Below are 19,689 nucleotides of genomic sequence, written 5' to 3' on the forward strand. Positions count from 1 at the left end.
ATACCACCTCCTTGGTGATCTTAATAGTATTTAGCTCCTCCATTCCTACCGCCCCCTGTTTATCCAGCGTTGGAATATTTTTTGTGTCTTCTATGGTGAAGACTGATACAAAATACTCGTTTAATGCCTTTGCCATTTCCATGTTCCCCACCAACAACTCTCCAGTCTCACCCTCCAATGGACCAACGTTCACCTTAGCCACCCTTTTTCTTTTTATATAGCTATAAAAACTCTTACTATTAGTTTTTATGTTGTTTGCTAAATTCCTTTCATAGTCTATTTTCCCCGTCTTAATTAATCTCTTAGTTATTTTTTGCTGACCTTTAAATGCTTCCCAATCCTCTACCCTCCCACTATCTCTGGCTACCTTATATGCCCTTGCCTTCAGCCGAATACTATCCTTTATAGTTTTACTGAGCCATGGCTGACTGTTCTTACCCTTACCCCTTTTTTTCTTCATAGGAATAAATTTTTCTTGAAGGTTATACAGTAGACCCTTAAACGTACACCACTGCTCATGTACCGTCTTATTCTTGAGTCTGCTATCCCAGTCAACTTTGATCAGCTCAGTCCTCATACCTTCATAATCCCCCTTATTTAGACTAAGCACCCTAGCCTGAGTTTCAACCTGCTCCCCTTCTATTTGAATATGGAATTCGACCATATTGTGGTCACTTGTTCCCAACGAGTCCCTAACTATGACATTTTTAATTAATCCTGCTTCATTACACAGGACCAGATCCAAGATTGCCTCCCCCCTTGTCGGTTCTGTGACATACTGTTCTAGGAACCCGTCTCTAATACATTCTATAAACTCTTCCTCTAGTCTACCCTGCCCAGTTTGGTTTGCCCAATTAATATGAAAATTGAAGTCCCCCATGATTACAGCAGTTCCCTTTTTACATGCGTCAACTATTTGCAGATTTATGTTCTGACTAACAGCGTCACAGCTATTTGGAGGTCTATAAATTACACCCACTAGTGTTTTTTTCCCCTTGTTATTCTCTATCTGTACCCAAGCTGTTTCACTATCCTGATCCTTCAACGCAATATCCTTCCTCTCTATTGCCGTTATTCCCTCCCTTATTAAAAGGGCCACCCCTCCTCCCTTTCTTTCCTGTCTATCTTTCCTAATTGTCGAGTACCCCTCTATATTTAACTCCCAGTCCTGATCCCCTTGCAGCCATGTCTCCGTAATGGCCACGATATCATAACTATATATACTTAATTGCACCGTTAATTCATTTATCTTATTACGAATACTCCGTGCATTTAGATAAAGCACTTTCAGATGATTTTTACTACCCTTCCTTTCCGTTTTTGCCCCTTTTACATCTAGAGCTTTATCTTCACACATTCTGTCTCCTGTCACATTTTGACTTTCCGCTTCCCCACTGATACCCTGCTCTATTTCCTCTACCCCTGCCGTTATTACCCCCCTTGATACCTCCCCCCTGCTACTTAGTTTAAAGACCTCTCTACTGCCCTAGTTATATGATTTGCCAGGACCCCAGTCCCAGCACCGTTCAGGTGAAGTCCGTCCTTACAGAACAGATCCCCCCTGTCCCAGTACTGGTGCCAGTGGCCCAAGAAACCAAACCCATTATTCCCACACCAGTCTTTGAGCCAATTTCTTCCACTCCAAATTCCTCTGAAGATGGACACAAAAAGCAGTAACTCAGCCAGTCTATTTTCTTCAAAGATGCTGCCCTGTCCACTGTTACATTTTGTGCCCATCTTTGGTATAGCCAGCATCTGCAGTTTTTTAATTAACTTCTTCTGAAAGTCATACGGGATGTCCCAAACTCGGTCTCCAGGCAGACACTAAAGGCTTGGGAACTCTCAATCCTTGTGGCAGACAATTGTGTCTATTCCCCCGACTATACTATCCCAAATGACAACTACTTGTCTCTTCTCCCCTCTTGAATAGTTCACTGATCCATGGTGGCATGGTTAAGCTGCTCATCCTTCCTTCAGCCCTCATACTCGTCTGCACAGGAAGTAAGAATCTCAGACCTGCTTGACAACCTCAAAGGCTGAGTTTCCTCTAGCACTGCCTCTACCTCTATCCCCCTTCCTGCTTCACTTGCAGTCACACCCTCCTCTTGAACACGTACCAAATTGGAAGCGGTTAATCTCACAGGTGTGACTCTCTCCAGAAGCACAGCGTCCAGGTAATTTTCCCCTTCGCTGATGTGCCACAGCGTTTGAATCTCGGACTCCAGGTCATCAACTTTGAGCCCGAGTTCCTCGATCATCCAGCACTTGCTGCAGATGTGATCACCAGGAACCAACAAGGGGTCCACCAGCTCTTACATCATGCATATAAATGCTCAACGTGTCATATGTTTGACTGCATTCTTCTGTGTTAGTTTCAGCACTCCAATTTGGTATATTCTACAAATTTTGACCTTGAGCTATTTATTCACGTGTTAAACTTATTAGGATGAGAATAATGGACAAATTGATGAAGACAATGGAGGAAAAGATAGTAGAACAGCAGAGGGATTGATGAAAAGAATTGAGGCAGCAGGTTTACTTACCACCCAATTTGTCTTTGGAATATGAAAGCAAAACCCCAAGTTTCCTCACACACTAACTAATCACAGATTTGTGAAATTACTGTGGTGGCTTCATAGGAACCAGATATTTAGGCCATTAAATCTTTCTGCTGAAAGCAGCTGATAGCTTAATTCTGAATATTTGTTGTCACCACGTAACCCTCAGGTTTTGTTAACTTCAAAGAGTATCAGTGTCAGATTTAAGATTAATAATTTGTTTGTCGAAGCATACACCCCAGCAAATTTGTACATATGTAACCCCTGAAAAGTCGGTTGCAAGCTATTATCATTGGTCCTTCTGCTTCACTGGCTAAGTTTTCATTTCCACTATCTTTTTATTATTTTTATCTTGGAAATCTAACCTAATTCCTTTGGTATGTAATCTTCATCTTGTGCATTCGTGTAATTTAGTCACTTGAAGAGAATGGGCTAATTAGGTAAAGTTTGCATGGCTTTGTCCATGGCAGGTCATGTCTCACTAACTTGCTTGAGTTTTTTGAGGAGACGACAAAGGAGATTGATGAAAGTAGGGCGGTGAATGTTGTATACATGGATTTTAGTAAGACTTTTGATATGGTCCCTTATGACAAGCTTTTATTTGCACTTTAGGTTTGAACAATGAAGGACTTTATCGTGTAAGTGGAAACAGGACTGATCAAGATAATATTCAAAGGCAGTTTGATCAAGGTACTACTATTTAGTAGTGTATTCTAAATTAGTGGAATGACTGTTTATAGTAATTATGATATTGCCATCTTTCTTTAATTATGTACATTGTTAAAAGGCCAATGTGCGAGCTTGTTTCAGTGCTAAAAAAAATATTATGTACAACACCAGGTGTCACGCAGATAACTCATTTTGGATGACTAGAATTTATTTGTTCTTATTTAATTGTTTTCTTTAATTTTAGTATTCTGAGCCAAAAAATAATAATTCAGTTGTGCTTTGGCAAATTCATATGAAGGTTATTGTGTTCGATTCCTGTATGTTCCTTTTTGTGTTGCACTTCTGAGTAGACAATATGATTTCTATTTCTGTATTATGCCATCTATTAATTTATATTTGTGTATTTTTGAACATTGACAGTTTCAATTTTCAATTAGGCACCTGTCTTAGCTCAACCCACAGCCTAGTGATGATCATACTCCAGTCTCCAGGAAGTACTTTTTTAAACTTGCAGTACATTTCATGAAGATGTTTATTTGATATGTTACATGATAATGAGAAATATGCATTTTTGTTACCAATTAACCCATGTACGATACTACGTATAATAACCTTCTGTTATTAACTATCTTTTAGATCACAATATTGACCTTGTCGCAATGGATGTCACTGTTAATGCTGTAGCAGGAGCCCTTAAAGCTTTCTTTTCTGATTTGCCTGAACCACTAATTCCTTACAATTTACATTCAGAACTGTTGGAAGCTACCAGTAAGTAGCATACTATTTTTTTAAATTTACTCTTTTAAGTATATTAAGTTAACTAATTGCAGCATTGTCACCTTTGTTTGTTTCCTTGGACAGTAAAGAATTTTAGAATTTGCCTTGAGATTCAGGATTGGCTGGATATTAGCATGATTGAAGGTTCCTGTGATATTTCCCCGATCCACATCATGCACATAAATTAGTGCATAGATTGCTGGAGTAAATGTACTAGATGGCACAGAGCTGCCTTGCTGGGTGACAACCTGCATTTTGCCTGAAATGTCAAAGCACTTTCACAATTTGACGCTAGAATCAGCTAGTTGGTACAACTAGTTACAGTTTCTTGTTCAGTTCCATGTGTCTGGATATTTATTGTTTGTTGCAAAAAGGCAGTAAATGGTAAAGGTGGAAGAAACAAATATTTTTTATCTTGCAGGACTGATTGACATGTCAGAAAAGCTGAATGCCTTTAAGGAATTGTTGAAAAAGTTTCCTGTTGTGAACTACGATGTTTTCAAATATATCATTACCCATCTCAACAGGCAAGTCAAAAATCTACTGAAATAGTGATCAAGAAGTAAAATTTTGCAGTATAGTTGTCAGAATTTCCTTTGACATACGAACCTTCAAGTACGTAATTTATCTGTGTTGCTGATTTAAAATGTGTCCTTATCTTTGGGGCAGGATAAGAATTGTCTCTGCAGTTACATTCTAGGTGTAAATAAACCTAAGATTAAATATTTTTAAAGAAATTGTAAAGACAATGGACTCATGGCTTATGACATATAATGGAACTGATCAGACATTTGATTGGAGGATCTGAACAATTGTCCCATAAACAATATAATGTAACAAGGATACAGTTCCACAGTGTTCTGGATCAATCTTGTCTATGATTTGATGATGAATAGTTGGCTAATGTGACAGAATTTGGCAGTTGGCAGGAAATATTCCAGCGGTTTTGGAGCACGAGGTGTTAAGTGTGTAGTTCAGCAAAGATGCAGACTAGCTCTGAACATCCCCAGGCACTTTATTCCAAAGCAGATTCTTTAAAAAAAAAAAAAAAAAAAAATGTTATTATTGTAATGTAAGCATTTGTGCGCATAATGATGAGCAGTCCAAATAATCACTTTGCATTTTTGGTTGACTCTTACTGAGCAAAATGCTCATATTATAACCACAGGATCATTTACATCCATCCATAGAACAAAATGTCTTGTGTTTTCATCTCATTAGAAGGATATCTCCTTCATTTGTGCAGGGTGTGCTTGGCACTGCAGTAAAGTGTAAACTCAAATTGAAATGCTTTAGTGAAGAAAGCAAAGCAGCTGGAGGAACTCATTTGGGTCAGGCAGCATCTGTGGAGGGAAATGGACAGTTGAATTTTTAAGTGGCGACGCATCATCTAGACTGAAAGGCTAGAGGGGAAGTAGGCAGTGTGAGAATAGGGGTGGGGTGAGAGCTAGCAAGTAATAGGTGGATACAGGTGAGGAGGGGTTAATTGGCAGATGTCATCGTGGGGAGGGAAGAATGGAGACGGCCACAAAGGCAGGAGACAGCAATAGAAGCAAGGAAATGATAAGCAGTCTGGCACAGCTGGTAGAGCCGCTGCCTCTCAGTGCCAGAGATCCGGTTTAGATCCTGATGTCAGGTGCTCTCTGTGTGGAGTTTGCATGTTCTCCTTTTGATCGTGTGGGTTTCACGTGGGTGTTTGGATTTCTTCTGTGCTCCAGTTTCCTCCCACATCCCAAAGACGTGCGGGTTTATGGGTTAATTGGCTTCTAAAATTGCCCCAAGTGTGCGGGAAGTGGATGAGAAGTGGAATAATGTAGAACTCGGTGTGAATGAGTAATCAATGGTCAAAGTCGACTCGGGCACAAGTGTCTGTTTCCACACTGTATCTCTAAACTAAGTCGGGCGGTCACGGTGGTGTTGCTGCCTTACAGCGAATGCAGCGGCAGAAACCCGGGTTCGATCCCAACTACGGGTGCTGTCTGTACGGAGTTTGTATGTTCTCCCCGTAACCTGCATGGGTTTTCTCCGAGATCTTCGGTTTCCTCCTCCACTTCAAAGACGTACAGGTTTGCAGGTTAATTGGCTTGGTAAATGTAAAAATTGTCCCTAGTGGGTGTGGGATAGTGTTAATGTGCGGGGATCACCGGTCGGCGCAGACCCAGTGGGCCGAAAGGCCTGTTTCCGCCCTGTATCTCTAAACTCTAAACTAATGTGGAGAACAATCGGCTGCAGATTCTGGAATCTGATAAGAAAAGGTGAAGAATGGAACTGAATGAGGTGGGTGGAAGATGGGAACAACAGGAAAGGAGTTGATGAGATTGGGGAGAAGAGGAGCCAGTGGTAAGATATATGGGGTGGACCTAGCTTTAAGGTAAAAGGGGCAAAGTTTAAAGAAGACGTGCGGGGCAAGTTTTATTTTTACATACAGGATGGTGAGTGCCTGGAACGTGCTGCTTTATTCGAACGATTCGGTGGTGGTTGGAGCCGATATGTTAGTGGCATTCAAAAGACTTTTGGATAAGCATATGGACATACCTTGGGGCCTGTCTTGTACTGTACGGTTGTATGATTACTTTGCTTCACAGATTCTGCGTGACCCACTGTGTTTCTCCAGCTGCTTTCCTTTTCGGTACAGATTCCAGAAACTAGTCTCTTGTGCCTTTATTTGTGTGCTTTAATCTCTGAACTGAACAATAGTCTATGAGCACATTGAATCAGATGAAACTACTACCATTCTCCAAGATTTATCTGATTATTGAAATTAAAAGAAAAAAATTGCGAATGCTAGAAATCTAGAAAAGAGGGTTTTAGATAGGCACGTGGAAGTGCGGGGAATAGAGGGATATTGATCATGTACAGGCAGATGAGATCACTTTAACTTGGTATCATGTTTAGCACAAACATTGTGGGCAGAAGGACCCAATCCTGTGATATATACACAGTAATATACATGTATATACTGTTCTACATTTGATCTAGTTTTTTTATTTTACACATAGCACTGTGAGAGGCAGCAGTGATGTTCCCTGCTAAGTGAAAGCTATTGGAATCCCTTGCTGGAAAAGGGTCATGTAAATGTATTGAAATATGGGTTTTACTTGGGGATGAGAAACATTAGGAGTATTCCTCTGGACACTGTAATGACCGTAGGGCATTCATATTTTGTGCTTTTAATCCCCTCAGATTAATATCTAAATGGCATCAAGTTGGGAAAAGGGGAAGTAAAACGGGATCTGGGGGTCCTTGTACATCAGTCTATGAAAGTAAGCATGCAGGTACAGCAGGCAGTGAAGAAAGCGAATGGCATGTTGGCCTTTATAACAAGAGGAATCTAATATAGGAGCAAAGAGGTCCTTCTGCAGTTGTACAGAGCCCTAGTGAGACCACACCTGGAGTATTGTGTACAGTTTTGGTCCCCTAATTTGAGGAAGGACATTCTTGCTATTGGGGGAGTGCAGCGTAAGTTTACAAGGTTAGTCCCGGGACTGTCATATGCTGAGAGAATGGAGCAGCTGGGCTTGTACACTCTGGAGTTTAGAAGGGTGAGAGGGGATCTCATTGAAACATAAGATTGTTAAGGGTTAGGACATGCCATAGGCAGGAAACATGTTCCTGATGTTGGGGGAGTCCAAAACCAGCGTCCACAGTTTAAGAATAAGGAGTAAGCCATTTAGAACTGAGACGAGGAAACACTTTTTCTCACAGAGAGTGGTGAGTCTGTGGAATTCTCTGCCTCAGGGCAGTGGAGGCGGGTTCTCTGGATGCTTTCAAGAGAGAGCTAGATAGGGCTCTTAAAAATAGCGGAGTCAGGGGATATGGGGAGAAGGCAGGAACGGGGTACTGATTGGGGATGATCAGCCATGACCACATTGAATGGCAGTGTTGGCTCGAAGGGCCGAATGGCCTACTCCTGCACCTATTGTCTATTGTCTCTCCTCACTGCATTTTCCTGCCCAAAACTAGCCAGTGGTTGGGATCATTTGTCCACTGGTGGTAACAGTCAGTCCACTTTTACATGTAATTTTGGCTGCTAAGGTTTTATTGAGGTTTTCATGAGAATCTCCATCTATTGCTGGATAAGACAACTGTTCATAAGATGCCTCCCAATTTAAGACTAAAAGTCAATACAGAACTTAACATCCAAACAATATTTAAATTATTGAAGCTGGTTAATTAGTTAAGCCCATAAAGACCACTTTCTTCTTGTCAAGTTGAAAAAAATATAATCGTTTCAAGATAACAAAATTCTTCTACGAGAAGGCGGTAACATCTGAGGTTGTAATAAAACACATTTGGAAGTAGTAGTGATGGGATGTCAAGATTCTGCTCCATTATGTATTGTAGATACTGTACATTTATACAATCCAATAAGGCATTCAATCCCTTTTTAAATTTGAGCCTGTAGTTTTGAATGGTTGCAGATATTCAAGTGTAATTTGATTTTTTTTCAGGAAAGTAACAAATCTTGTAATAAATGTTTAAATGAATATAGAACAAAAACAATTCAATTTCATCACATTGAGGATCTGCCAATAGGTTAAGTCAGTTTGCCTAAATTTGGAAAAGGAGTTAATCCTAATGGTTGGTATTGTGTGACAAGGAGGTGTTTGAAATCCATGCTTGAAGTCCATTCAAGGGGAACTATCCTCTCGCCTTGAGTGCCAAAGCAGAAAACCAAGCCACTGGCTGAATTAGCTTACCTCGCATGCCAAGACATTATTCTTTTTACAATTGACAGAACTGGTTTAATTTGTGATTTAGATGAACATATAATGTCTATCTAGATTTTAGGCTCTCAACCAGGATGCAAGAAGCCCGTAATCTATATAGCAGGTACTCTCAGAGAATCTGTTACTTCAGCACGAACTTGAGTCCTTTGAGGTGCCAATGGTTGTTTTCTATTCCACAACAACAAATTTTTTTTTTTCCCCAACTCAAATTATATAATTTGTTTGGGTGCCAATACTGAATGGGCAGAGACCCCAAGAGGATAGTATATTCTGGACACAGTCCCCCATAACTCATGATTCCTTCCAAGCTGCACTTCCTCCCTAGCCTTAAAAAAAAAAAAAAATATGGCATCCAATCTGCCATGTATCTTGAAACTTGCCATTATCCTCTTATTGCTTGTTGTTTTAACTTCCACAGAAAATGAAATTATTTAACTGTGAAATAATGGAAACAAACTTGTTCCAGTACTGGACATGACAAGGTTTAAAATACAGGTACTCTCTGACTTTTGCAATAGGAGAGTTATGTAAACTCGTACTTTCGTGATCAATTCACAATAGGTGGCCCTGTTTCCTGAATGACCTGTTTTATTACAATGGGAGGATGGCATGGACCTTATCCGCTTTATATAGATATAAAAATGTCATCTGGGTTCGCTTCTCCTTCAGTTTTGGTGTGATACTGGGAAGGCGCGTGATAACGAGGGAGGTAGTGGAGAACAATTCTCAGCTGAGTTGCCAGTATCTTCCACAAGGTGCACTAGCAAGTTCTTCTTATCAGCTACCGCACTGTCGAGTTGACGGGGCACTTCAGGCTGCTGCCTCCAACAGGATACACTCAGTCACTGTGGGGGTCCTTCCCCTCTCACCAACTGCTGGTTCTACCTGTCGGCTGTTACTTTGTCTACTCTGGTGGCCCCCTTCCACCATTGTCCCCTCCCCCCTTGCGCTGATACCTTCCACCTTGACTCCGGAGAGGAAGAGGCCGAACGGACAAAGCGACGGTCGACAGGAAGAAGAGGCAGCTGGTCTGAGGGGAGGGTGCCCAACTGTGACTGAGTGCGTCCTGTCGGTGGTGGCGGCCTGAAGAAGACATTTATGACCAGAGGCTACAATGTGAGCTGCAACGACAGTCACGTCAACCGGACGGTGTGGTGGCTGGTGAAGAAGGGCTCACTGGTGCAGACAAGTGGCATCTGTGACTAGTTTGAAGATGAAACAACACAAAGTTCTAGAGTAACTCAGCAGAATGAATCAGTTTGAAGAAGGGTTCTAACCCATACTGTCACCTGTCAATGTTCTCCAGAAGATGCTGCCTTATCTGCTGAATTACTCCGGTACTTTGTGTTGTTTTGTGTGTTAACCAGCATTAAGAATTCTTTGTTTCTACCTAGGTTTAGGTGATTCTGACGCGTAAAATCTGAATTGCATAAAGGTCAATGGAACACAACTCTTATGAATTTAATCCAAGCAAGTGTGAGGTGCTGCACTTTGGGAGGTTGAATGCAAGGAGGGAGTGGTATACTATTGATGGCAATACTCTTAACAGCATTGAAGTGCAGAGGGATCTTTGAGTCCAAGTTCATAGCTTATTAAAAGTGGCAGCACAAGTAAATTGGGTGAGAGTATAAGGTGTATGGTATACATGCCTTCATTTGTAGGGGGATTGAATACAGGAGTCAGGAAGTCATGATGCAGCTCTCTAGGACTTTGGTTAGGCCGCATTGAGAGTATTGTGTGCTGCCCTATTTTGGGAAAGATATGGAGGCTTTAGAGAATGTGCAGAGGAGTATTCCCAGAATGCTGCTTTAATTAGAGAGTTTCAGCTACAGGGAGAGAGGATTGACTTGGATTGTTTTCTCCTGAACGTCGGAGATTAAGGGAGACCTAATATGTAAGTATATAAAATTGAGGCATGGATAGTGTGGACCATCACAACCTTTCTTCCCAGGCTGGAAATGTCCAATACTAGACGGCATTACTATAAAGTGAGAGTGGGAAAGTTTAATGGAGATGTACGGAGCAAGTTTAAAAAAAAAAAAAAAATCCCCCACAGAGAGAGGTGGGGGCATGGAATGCAATGCCAGGGGTGGTGGTGAAGGCAGATACGACCGTGGCGTTTGAGCCTTTTAGATAGGCACATGGAAGTGCAGGGAATAGAGGGATGTTTGGATCATATATAGGCAGTTGAAATCAGTTTAACTAGGCATCATGCTTGGCACAAACATTGTGGGCTGAAGGGCCCATTCCTGTGCAGTACTGTTCTCTGTACATAAGACTATTGCAGTGCAAGAGGCATGACATTCCTCCTTGATGTTTTCATTAAATTCTCATTTTGGGGTCCAATTTTACATTCCACCTGACCCAAATATTGCACGTGGTGAGGGCAATGGAAGTCCCAGGTAATGTTCAATTAGTAGTATGCCCGTTAACAAACTGCATCAGCAAAGTGTGTTCCTTGATCCGAGTCAATACGATTTGGAACTCCCATTGAGAAATATAATCTTTGCTCATGGCCTTGACGTTTGGATGGACGTAGCTCTTTTGTTTGCAACAGCCTGCGCCCACTGGGAGAATATGTCAATGATAACAATGATGTCAATATACCCCTGGCATTTGGGAGAGAAATAACCTGTTGGTGTTAGAATAGGTCGGCTGGAGCTATCATATGATGAGCATTTGACAACGCTGGGCCTGTACTCGCTGGAATTTAGAAGAATGAGGGGGGACCTTAGTGAAACTTATCGAATAGTGAAAGGCTTGGATGGAGTGGATGTTTCCACTAGCGGGAAAGTCCCGAACTAGAGGTCATAGCCTCAGAATTAAATGAAGTTCCTTTAAGAAGGTGATGAGGAGAAATGTCTTTAGTCGGAGGGTGGTGAATCTGTGGCATCCTTTGTGGATGCCATGTCAATGAATGTTAAGGCATAGATAAATAGAATCTTGATTAGTACGGATGTCAAGGATTATGGGGAGAAGGCTGGAGAATGGGGTTTGGAGGGAGAGATAGATCAGCCATGATTGAACGGCCGAGTAGAATTGATCGGCTGAATGTCCTAATTCTGCTCCTATCACTTATGACCTTATGGAGGTTAAAGATCCCGAATTGTTTTTCTGGCAGGTCACACATCGGTCGGCCACCTGTTAACATGGTTCCCAAAACCTCATCACCACTTACTTTTATGGAATAAAAGCTGTCATATGCTGAGGTGAGGGATGTCCCCACGAGTGGATTTGTTGGGCAAGGAATGACATTAATGCTGTGGTGCGACTAGCTTGTTGGTGTCCGACTCTAAATGGCATCCTCACATGGCTTAGTACCTGCTTCAATCCGTATCTAATTTTATTTTTTAATTCACTGTCTTCTGTAGGTCTCGTTCCATATTACTTGCATTCGGGGTGTACTTGTGGTTCATTGCTAATGTTTGTGCCTTTTGACGTCTCTTCCTTAGCTGTCTTGCCATCTAGTGCATTCCCATGTGTCTTACATGTGTCTTCTTTAATTTGGGCTTTGCACTGTAAAATTGCCACTTCTTGTCTTGAACTGTTTTTTCTGTTCCGAATGGAATGCCAGTGGCAGTAAGAAATGCTCTTTCTCCACAGCTGCCCAAACTTATGGGTCACCCCAAAGGCATATCTGGAGTCCATATAGATGTTAGCTGACTGTCCCTCTGCTATTCGGCATGCTTCGGACAGAGCCCTCAACTCTGCCTTTTGGGCTGACATTCCAGGGGACAGATAACCCTTTGCTATGATCTCACGGAGGCTGGCTATGGCCAATCTTGCTTTCCTAATGCAGTTATCAACAAAGGGAGAGCAGTTCATAAAAAGGATGAGGTCAGGATTCTGCTGTGAGTGTTTCTGCCGCAAGGCTTAATTCTTCTATTACCTCAAATTTCCACACAGTCTTGTTGCTTTTCCTCTCCACTCTCTTTCTCAGGCAGAGCCCTCAATGAATTTCGGGCTGTCATTCCTGGGGACAGACAACACTTTGACATGATCTCATGTAGGCTAGCAATGGCCCATCTTTTCCTCTCCTCTTTCTTCCTCAAGAAATGGCCTTAGTGAAAAGGTTAACGGCTGACCTTTTGATTGGGTGCTTCCAAAACAGTTGTCCATCTGGCTGCAGTCACCTGGGAAACTATTCCTTGTTGGGCATGGACAGAGTGCGGGCACTTCATCTTAAGTTTTTGATCCAATATTAGGTTAGTAGTGGCCATTATGGTGCATTGCATGCACTGCATGTAAACAGATTCTCAATTAGAGTACGACAGGCTCAAATTTTTCCAAATAGTAGCCGATGAGTCTGTTGATCCCTGTGTTCATGTGTCAGGATTGCTGTGATGCATCCCTCTTTTTTTTTTGTGGACAAAAAGAGTAAACTGTTTCCAGTTGTCGGGGATTCCCAGGGCTGATGCTAAACACAAAGCTTTCTTCTAAGAATTGAAAAAAAATTGTTGCTCTTGGGTGAGAGTGATTTTCTCTTTATAGTCCCTTTTTCCATTCAGATGATCATTCAGTGACTGGACCAGCTGTGTGCAAGAGTCAATCCACTGTCTGTTAAAGTTACACAAGCCTAAAGAGGATCTGAGCTCTTTGACAGTAGTGGGTGTTTAGCGGTCTGGATGGTTGTAGTCCAGTCTTGGGGTGAGCTCCATCTTTCCCAGAGAAATTTTCTGCAAGTACACAACCTTTTTGTGGGTAATTTGTGCTCGTCAATGCTCACCCTGAGGTCCCCCTGATGGAGGTGGTTTAGCAGGTAACGAAGATCCTGTTTGTGTTCTTCTGCCAATAAGACATTGTCCACCAACTGGATGATTGCTGAATGCTTCGGAGGCTGTTTTTACAAATGGCTTTGCAGGGCCATTTGGAAAACTAGACTGTTGTGGAATCCCTATGGGAGTTGGGTCCAGGGGTATTGCTGCTGGTTCTCCATAAAGTGAAACATGGACAGAATTTTGGTGTTCGTGGCAGTGACCAGAACCCATTAATCATGTCCATAACTGAGAACCATTGGTGTGCTGGCATTAAGGAAGTAAATATCGTGGTGGGGTCTGAGACCAGTAGAGCCTTTTGATCAATACTTCCGATAGCCTTCCGATAGTCAATGGTAAACCGCCCAGTTCCGTACAATTTCCATGCTGGCCACAGAACTGTTAGAGGCGCTGTGTGTTTTAACTGTGTGTCTTTCTTCCAGTTGTTCAATCACTGGTAAGATTCCTACAATAGAAGCATAGCTGATAGGGTATTATTTAGTACATGGCAGTGCGTTACCGTGAATGTTGCTGGTTCCATTCGCAAAAGCCCACAGTTGTTCTTATCTTTGGCTCAGATTGGGTGGTGCTGTAATTCTTCCTTTTCAATCTTCTAATAGACCATATCACATGACCATTTTCAAAACAAAGATGAATTAACCTGAGTAAGGAGATCCATTCCCAGAAGGGCTTGATCCATGGGGCCTATCCAGACCGGTGTTATTAATTCATGGGGTCCGAGACCAACAGGTACCAGCTTTGTTTTCTTTATTAAGAGACCATGTCCTCCTGCACCATGGGCAGTCGTCGCCTGTCCATCCAGGGGAGGAATGTCTCCAAATTTAGTAGATGTCAGGTCAGTTCTAAAGCACCCAAGTTGCTTCTGCATCCTGAAGAAGGCCTTCAAGTCGGCTGCCAACCCTCACTGTTACATATAGTCTGTCCCAAAGTTCATAAGACAAAGGAACGGAATTAGGTCATTCGGCTTTTTGAGTCTGCTCCGCCATTCAATCATTGCTGATCGATCTTTCTTTCTCCCCCCCCCCCCCCCCCCCCCCCCCCCCCCCTTGCGACACCCATACCAATCAAAATCTATCAATATCTTCTTTAAAAATACCCGATAACGGCCACCACAGGTGTCCGTGGCAATGAATTCCACAGATTCACCTCTCTGACTAAAAAAAAAAATGCTCCTCACCTACTTTCCAAAGGTGTGCTCTTTTATTCTAAGGCTGAATCCTCGGGTCCTAAACTCCCACTAGTGGAAACATCCTCTCCACATCCATTCTATCCAGGCCTTTCACTATTTGGTAAGTTTCAATGAGGTCACCCCTCATCCTTCTAAACTTCAGTGAATACTGGCCCCGTGCCATCAAACGCTCATCAACGAACGCTCGTTAACCCAGTCAACCCCGGGATCATTTTCGTAAACCACCTCTGGACCCACTAAAATGCCAGCACATCCCTCCACAGATATAGGGCCAAAAACAGTTCACAATACTCCAAATGTGGTCTGACCAGCATCTTTTACATCCTTGTTTTTATATTATTGTTCTCTTGAAATAAATGCTAGCATTGCATTTGCCTTCCTTATTATTGATTCAACGTGCAAATTAACCTTTTGGGAATCCTGCACCAGCACTCCCAAGTCCCTTTGCACCTCAGATCTTTGAATCCGCTTTCCATTTAGCATGACTACACACTTTGCTATGCTGCAAGCCATCTGCCACTTTGCCCACTCTCTCAACCTGTCGAAGTCTTTCGACAAGGTCCCTGCTTCCTCCACACTACCTGCCCACCTATCTTCGTAACATCCGTAAACGTGGCTACAAAGCTTTCAATTTCCCATCCATATTATTGATATGCAATGTGAAGAGTAATGGCCCCAACACCGACCCCTGCAGATCACCACTAGTCACTTGCAGCCAACCAGAAAAGGCCCCACTCTTTATTCCCACTCTTTGCATTCTGTCATTCAGCCAACCTTCTATCCATGCTAATACCATGGGCTTTCATCTTGTTTAGCAAACTCGCATGTGGCACCTTATTGAAGGCCTTCTGAAAATCCAAGTAAAGAACATCCACTGACTCTCAAATGTCTATCCTGCTATTTACTTCCTCAAAGTTGTCTAACAAGTGCTAGGGGGAGGGGGAACTGGAGGTACGAGATGGACTCCATTAGTTTTGTTTGCAGCATCTCAGAGCTCTTTCATTTGCTTGGGGACAAGTGGCATAAATCTTTGCAATTCCTACAATCGGCAGTCATTTTTTCAGACTTGGTCTTTACTTGTTTCGGATTCAAGGGGCTTTAGTGAAGAGTGTCATCTTCACTTAAGTTGCTACTGCTGGAAGATTCAGCAGATCTGAGCTCTATTTTCAAATGTTTCTTGTTGTAAGATTTTCAAATCAGAGTACAAACTTGGTGACCCCTGTTTAGTCCCATTCTCCTCCTCGTTTTCTTTTTTTTGTTAATTTTAATTTCATGTTTTAGTTTCCTATTCTCAGTTTCTAATTTTTCAGATTCGTGGTTCCTTTTGCAACGTATCGTGCTATCTGTCCCGAGACTTTCACTTCCCGATCACGTTGACAACTTTCCATTATGATATGCCTTTGCCAAACTTCTCCCATAACTGTAGAAACAAGGAACTGCAGATGTTCTATAACAGGTTTAAAGAAGTGTCCCGACCTGAAACAGCATCTATCCATGTTCTCCAGGGATGCTGTCTGACCTGTGTTATTCCAGCATATTTTTTTTTTTAACCATTATTGCCAAGGACCATGCAATTTGTTTTTTGATGTTTAAACATGTTGTCTTTCTGCAGTTCCTTTTAAAATCTTCCAAAGACCATTGTCCTTCGGAGAATCCATACTTTTTCTTGAATTCTGCATGTGTTTATTTCAGGTCGAGTTGTTACTCTGTAAATTTACTTCACAGCATGGAAACAGGCCCTTCAGCCCACTGGATCTGTGCCGACCAATGATCGCCACTTACACTAGCACTATCCAACACACTAGGAACAATTTGCAGAAGCCAATTAATCTACAAACTTGTACATCTTTGGAGTGTGGGAGGGAACCGGAACACCTGGAGAAAACCCACACGATCAAAGGGAGAAAGTACAAACTGCATACAGACAGCACCCGTAGTCAGGATCGAACACGGGTCTCTGGCGTTGCAACTTTACTGCTGCATCACTGTGGCACCCTGTATTAAAATTATTTTAATTTGTCAAGAATCTAGTCTTCAGGCAGGGCCCACCGACCCTCTCCCATTGTTGGTAATTGTTGTCAGCCATAGTTAACTAGAGGGTCTCGAGCCGGAGGGCTATTAACCAGGTCAGTTGATTATTACAATTACCAGATTATTTCAGACCGCTCAAAATCAGGGGGCCTTGAGTCGAATATCAAACATGACAGATTTGGGATTGCATGGAAAAACATACATGATGTACAATGACTCAGGACTTTTAAGAAAGAGGACTCCTTCCTCTCAGGGTGGTGATAGGGATTTGATGTTTTGTGTTTTCTTTCCAGCGATCCTGCCGAGTACTCCACCTGTTAGAACTCACTTTTTAATCATGTAGAGTCTGGTGGTAGGTTTCAAGGTTTCTTTATTCATAACTTGCAGTTATTACATATCCAGACAAAAGGAGACAAATCCACCAAGACAAACTAAAAGACTAAAAAAAACCAGCAGCACAGGCACCATACAAGATAATTATGCTACCAGACTCTACGCGATGTTTCTTCCTGGCTCAAAATCAATCACTTGGAATGTGTCTCTTGCTGATTGGTCCTTGGGGGCAGTTGGCATTACTTCATCACCTTCATCCTAATAAGGGGTTGTTCACTGTTCCTCGTTAGTTTTATCAATTCTAACCAGTTCAGGCTAACTGATTAATTTGAATATTTGATTTAATCATGTTAGAATCTAAGTGAATCTTTCTATATTCATGGTCATCAAATCTAAATACGATTTCTAAAGAAGGTTTATTCTGATGTAGATTTTTTTTTGTACGGTTGCATGCCTTCAATTTGTTGTTGATTTTATGGTATATGAGGCAAAAACACGTCTGAACAGGAAATCTGAGGCTGAACTTTTAGTTATGCCATCTGAATGTTTATCTGTTTAATCAAGAAACTAATTACTTTTATTTGTGCATTTGTTATGTTGCAGAGTTAGTCAGCAGAGCAAAATAAATCGTATGGTGGCAGATAACCTTGCCATTTGTTTTTGGCCTACATTCTTGAGACCAGATGCCCTTACCAACGCTGCAGTCAATCAGTCTACAATTGAGACATTTATTCAGCAATATCAGTTCCTCTTTTACAATGGGGATATTGTAGAGACATTTACCCCTCCCGGGGCACCTTGTACAGGTCAGTTGGTAGAACCATTATTACCACTGCCATCGTTGCCACCACCGCCACAGCCATCATCTCAACAGTTTCCGTCGGAGATGCAGACAGATCAACTTGATGCTATATGAGCAAAATAGGAACAGACCATATTACAAGAAGACATTTTGACTAAACTGGTATTTCAAGTCTCGTTTCTAATGTCTGGAAAACCTAAAAAGGTTAGGCATTTGCAAACTATAATAGCATCATGGTTTTAAAATCAATCTAGCATTCATTTCCTCACAATCCAAAGGAAACACGTGTAAATGTGCAGATCAATATGATTTCTAAAATCTACTGTACAAAATAAACTGGCTGCAATAAATACATTCCACTTGCTGCATGAAAGAAAATAAATCTTGACAGTTTCTGTGGATTCTTCAGTTGTTTTCTTCACAAACTTTTTGACAGTTGTGAATAAGAGTTTATGTATACACGAAATTGTACAAAATGAAGTCCAATATATTTCTCAGCCAACAATGTTAAAGAACACTCATCTGTTTGACTGGATTTGACCTTTTATTTGTGATGTTTTGAAAGTCATTGTGTTTGTGTCCTGACATTTTTGTGTGGGTGGGTAGATGGATATGCTGTATTATGGCAGCCTCCCAACATTTGCACTGCTTCTGAAAATGTAGTTTTAAGAAAAATTGCCAGGTGCTCTGTAAAAGACGTGTCCACTGCACCTTCTGTTTACTGGTAATAGAGCTGTGGTAGTTCTTTGTATGGGAAGAATCCACTTATTTTAATGACCAACAGCACAAGGATCAGTTCAGGAGAAAAAAAGAAACTGAGCTTAAAATTACTGCAGTTTTATCCTGTCATTACATTTGTTTCATTTAAAGGATAAAATGTAGACATTTTATAATATCCTTAATTGTTGGAAAGTAATGCATGTGTTTAATTCTGGTTGGTCTTGTACCTTAACCGTATGCATTTTTAGAAATACATTTCCTCTTTGGGATGGAGGAGAAGAATATCTGGTGTACATAAGTCATTTTTCATAAGAGATTGTAAATCTTTCCATAATTTTCAATTATACAGCTTTCACGTTGTGTTTGCAATAAAGATGGTGTATTAAATGACTTTAAGTATGACTTATTTCTGTTAACTCATTTTAATGTGATTCTAGCAGGCAACCTGTTAAATATTGCTCACAGCAATAAATATTTTGTGTATTGCCAATTACACACAGTTCATATATAATTTGTCAAACTTGTATTCATATTACTTGTGGTATCTTGTACTCTAACATGTTTGGTTTATTTTGGCTCTAATTGTGTAAATTACAAATGAGAAATATTTTATTTTAAAAGCCAGGTTTTTTTTAAATCGGTACACAATTGATGTAAAATGATTCTGCTTTCAGTAGATATTTTGTTAATTTCATTAAATGTTGCAAGTTTTTTCCTAAAAGTTAATGTAAAATATATTGATAAGCTGAATGGTGTGAATTGGAACTTGGGGAAGCTGGCTGTATGAAGAACATTAATTTTGCTTTAATCCATAAACTGATAACATTTGCAACTCGTTATCAGATATCATATTTCCTTTCAGAGAATTGTTAATCAATTCTGTTCTGCTGGTAGTATAATTTGTGTAGGGTTGGGTCCTAGTTAATGAAAATTATTCAATTGCTCTGTTTGCTCAGTGGAACTGGTTGGAAAACTTGAGATTTTGACATCGTCTACAATGTATTACAGTCAATAAATCATTTGAGAAGCAAATCTTAAGAGTTTGTTATCCATTTTCCTTAATTATATTTTAAATTATAACATTGCTGAATTCCTTGCATCATTG

The 19,689-nt window shown here is 41.1% G+C and overlaps 1 protein-coding gene across 2 annotated transcripts in view; it reads left to right on the plus strand.

The window, feature by feature from the left end:
* The window catches only part of arhgap5 (Rho GTPase activating protein 5), a 44,166-nt gene extending 24,550 nt beyond the window's left edge, over positions 1–19,616 (plus strand). The window contains exons 4-8 of one of the 2 annotated variants that reach the window (XM_033027097.1): positions 3,171–3,248; positions 3,864–3,995; positions 4,426–4,531; positions 14,109–14,238; positions 17,666–17,787. In XM_033027097.1, coding sequence (XP_032882988.1) covers positions 3,171–3,248; positions 3,864–3,995; positions 4,426–4,531; positions 14,109–14,148 — 356 coding nt within the window. In that variant the 3' untranslated portion in view covers positions 14,149–14,238; positions 17,666–17,787. Of the gene's footprint in view, positions 1–3,170; positions 3,249–3,863; positions 3,996–4,425; positions 4,532–14,108; positions 14,239–17,665 lie in introns of both variants that reach the window. The other variant, XM_033027096.1, reaches the window with a different exon arrangement.
* Positions 19,617–19,689: the final 73 nt, after the last annotated feature.

Source organism: Amblyraja radiata, chromosome 9, assembly GCF_010909765.2.
Source record: "Amblyraja radiata isolate CabotCenter1 chromosome 9, sAmbRad1.1.pri, whole genome shotgun sequence".
Classification (NCBI taxonomy): domain Eukaryota; kingdom Metazoa; phylum Chordata; class Chondrichthyes; order Rajiformes; family Rajidae; genus Amblyraja; species Amblyraja radiata.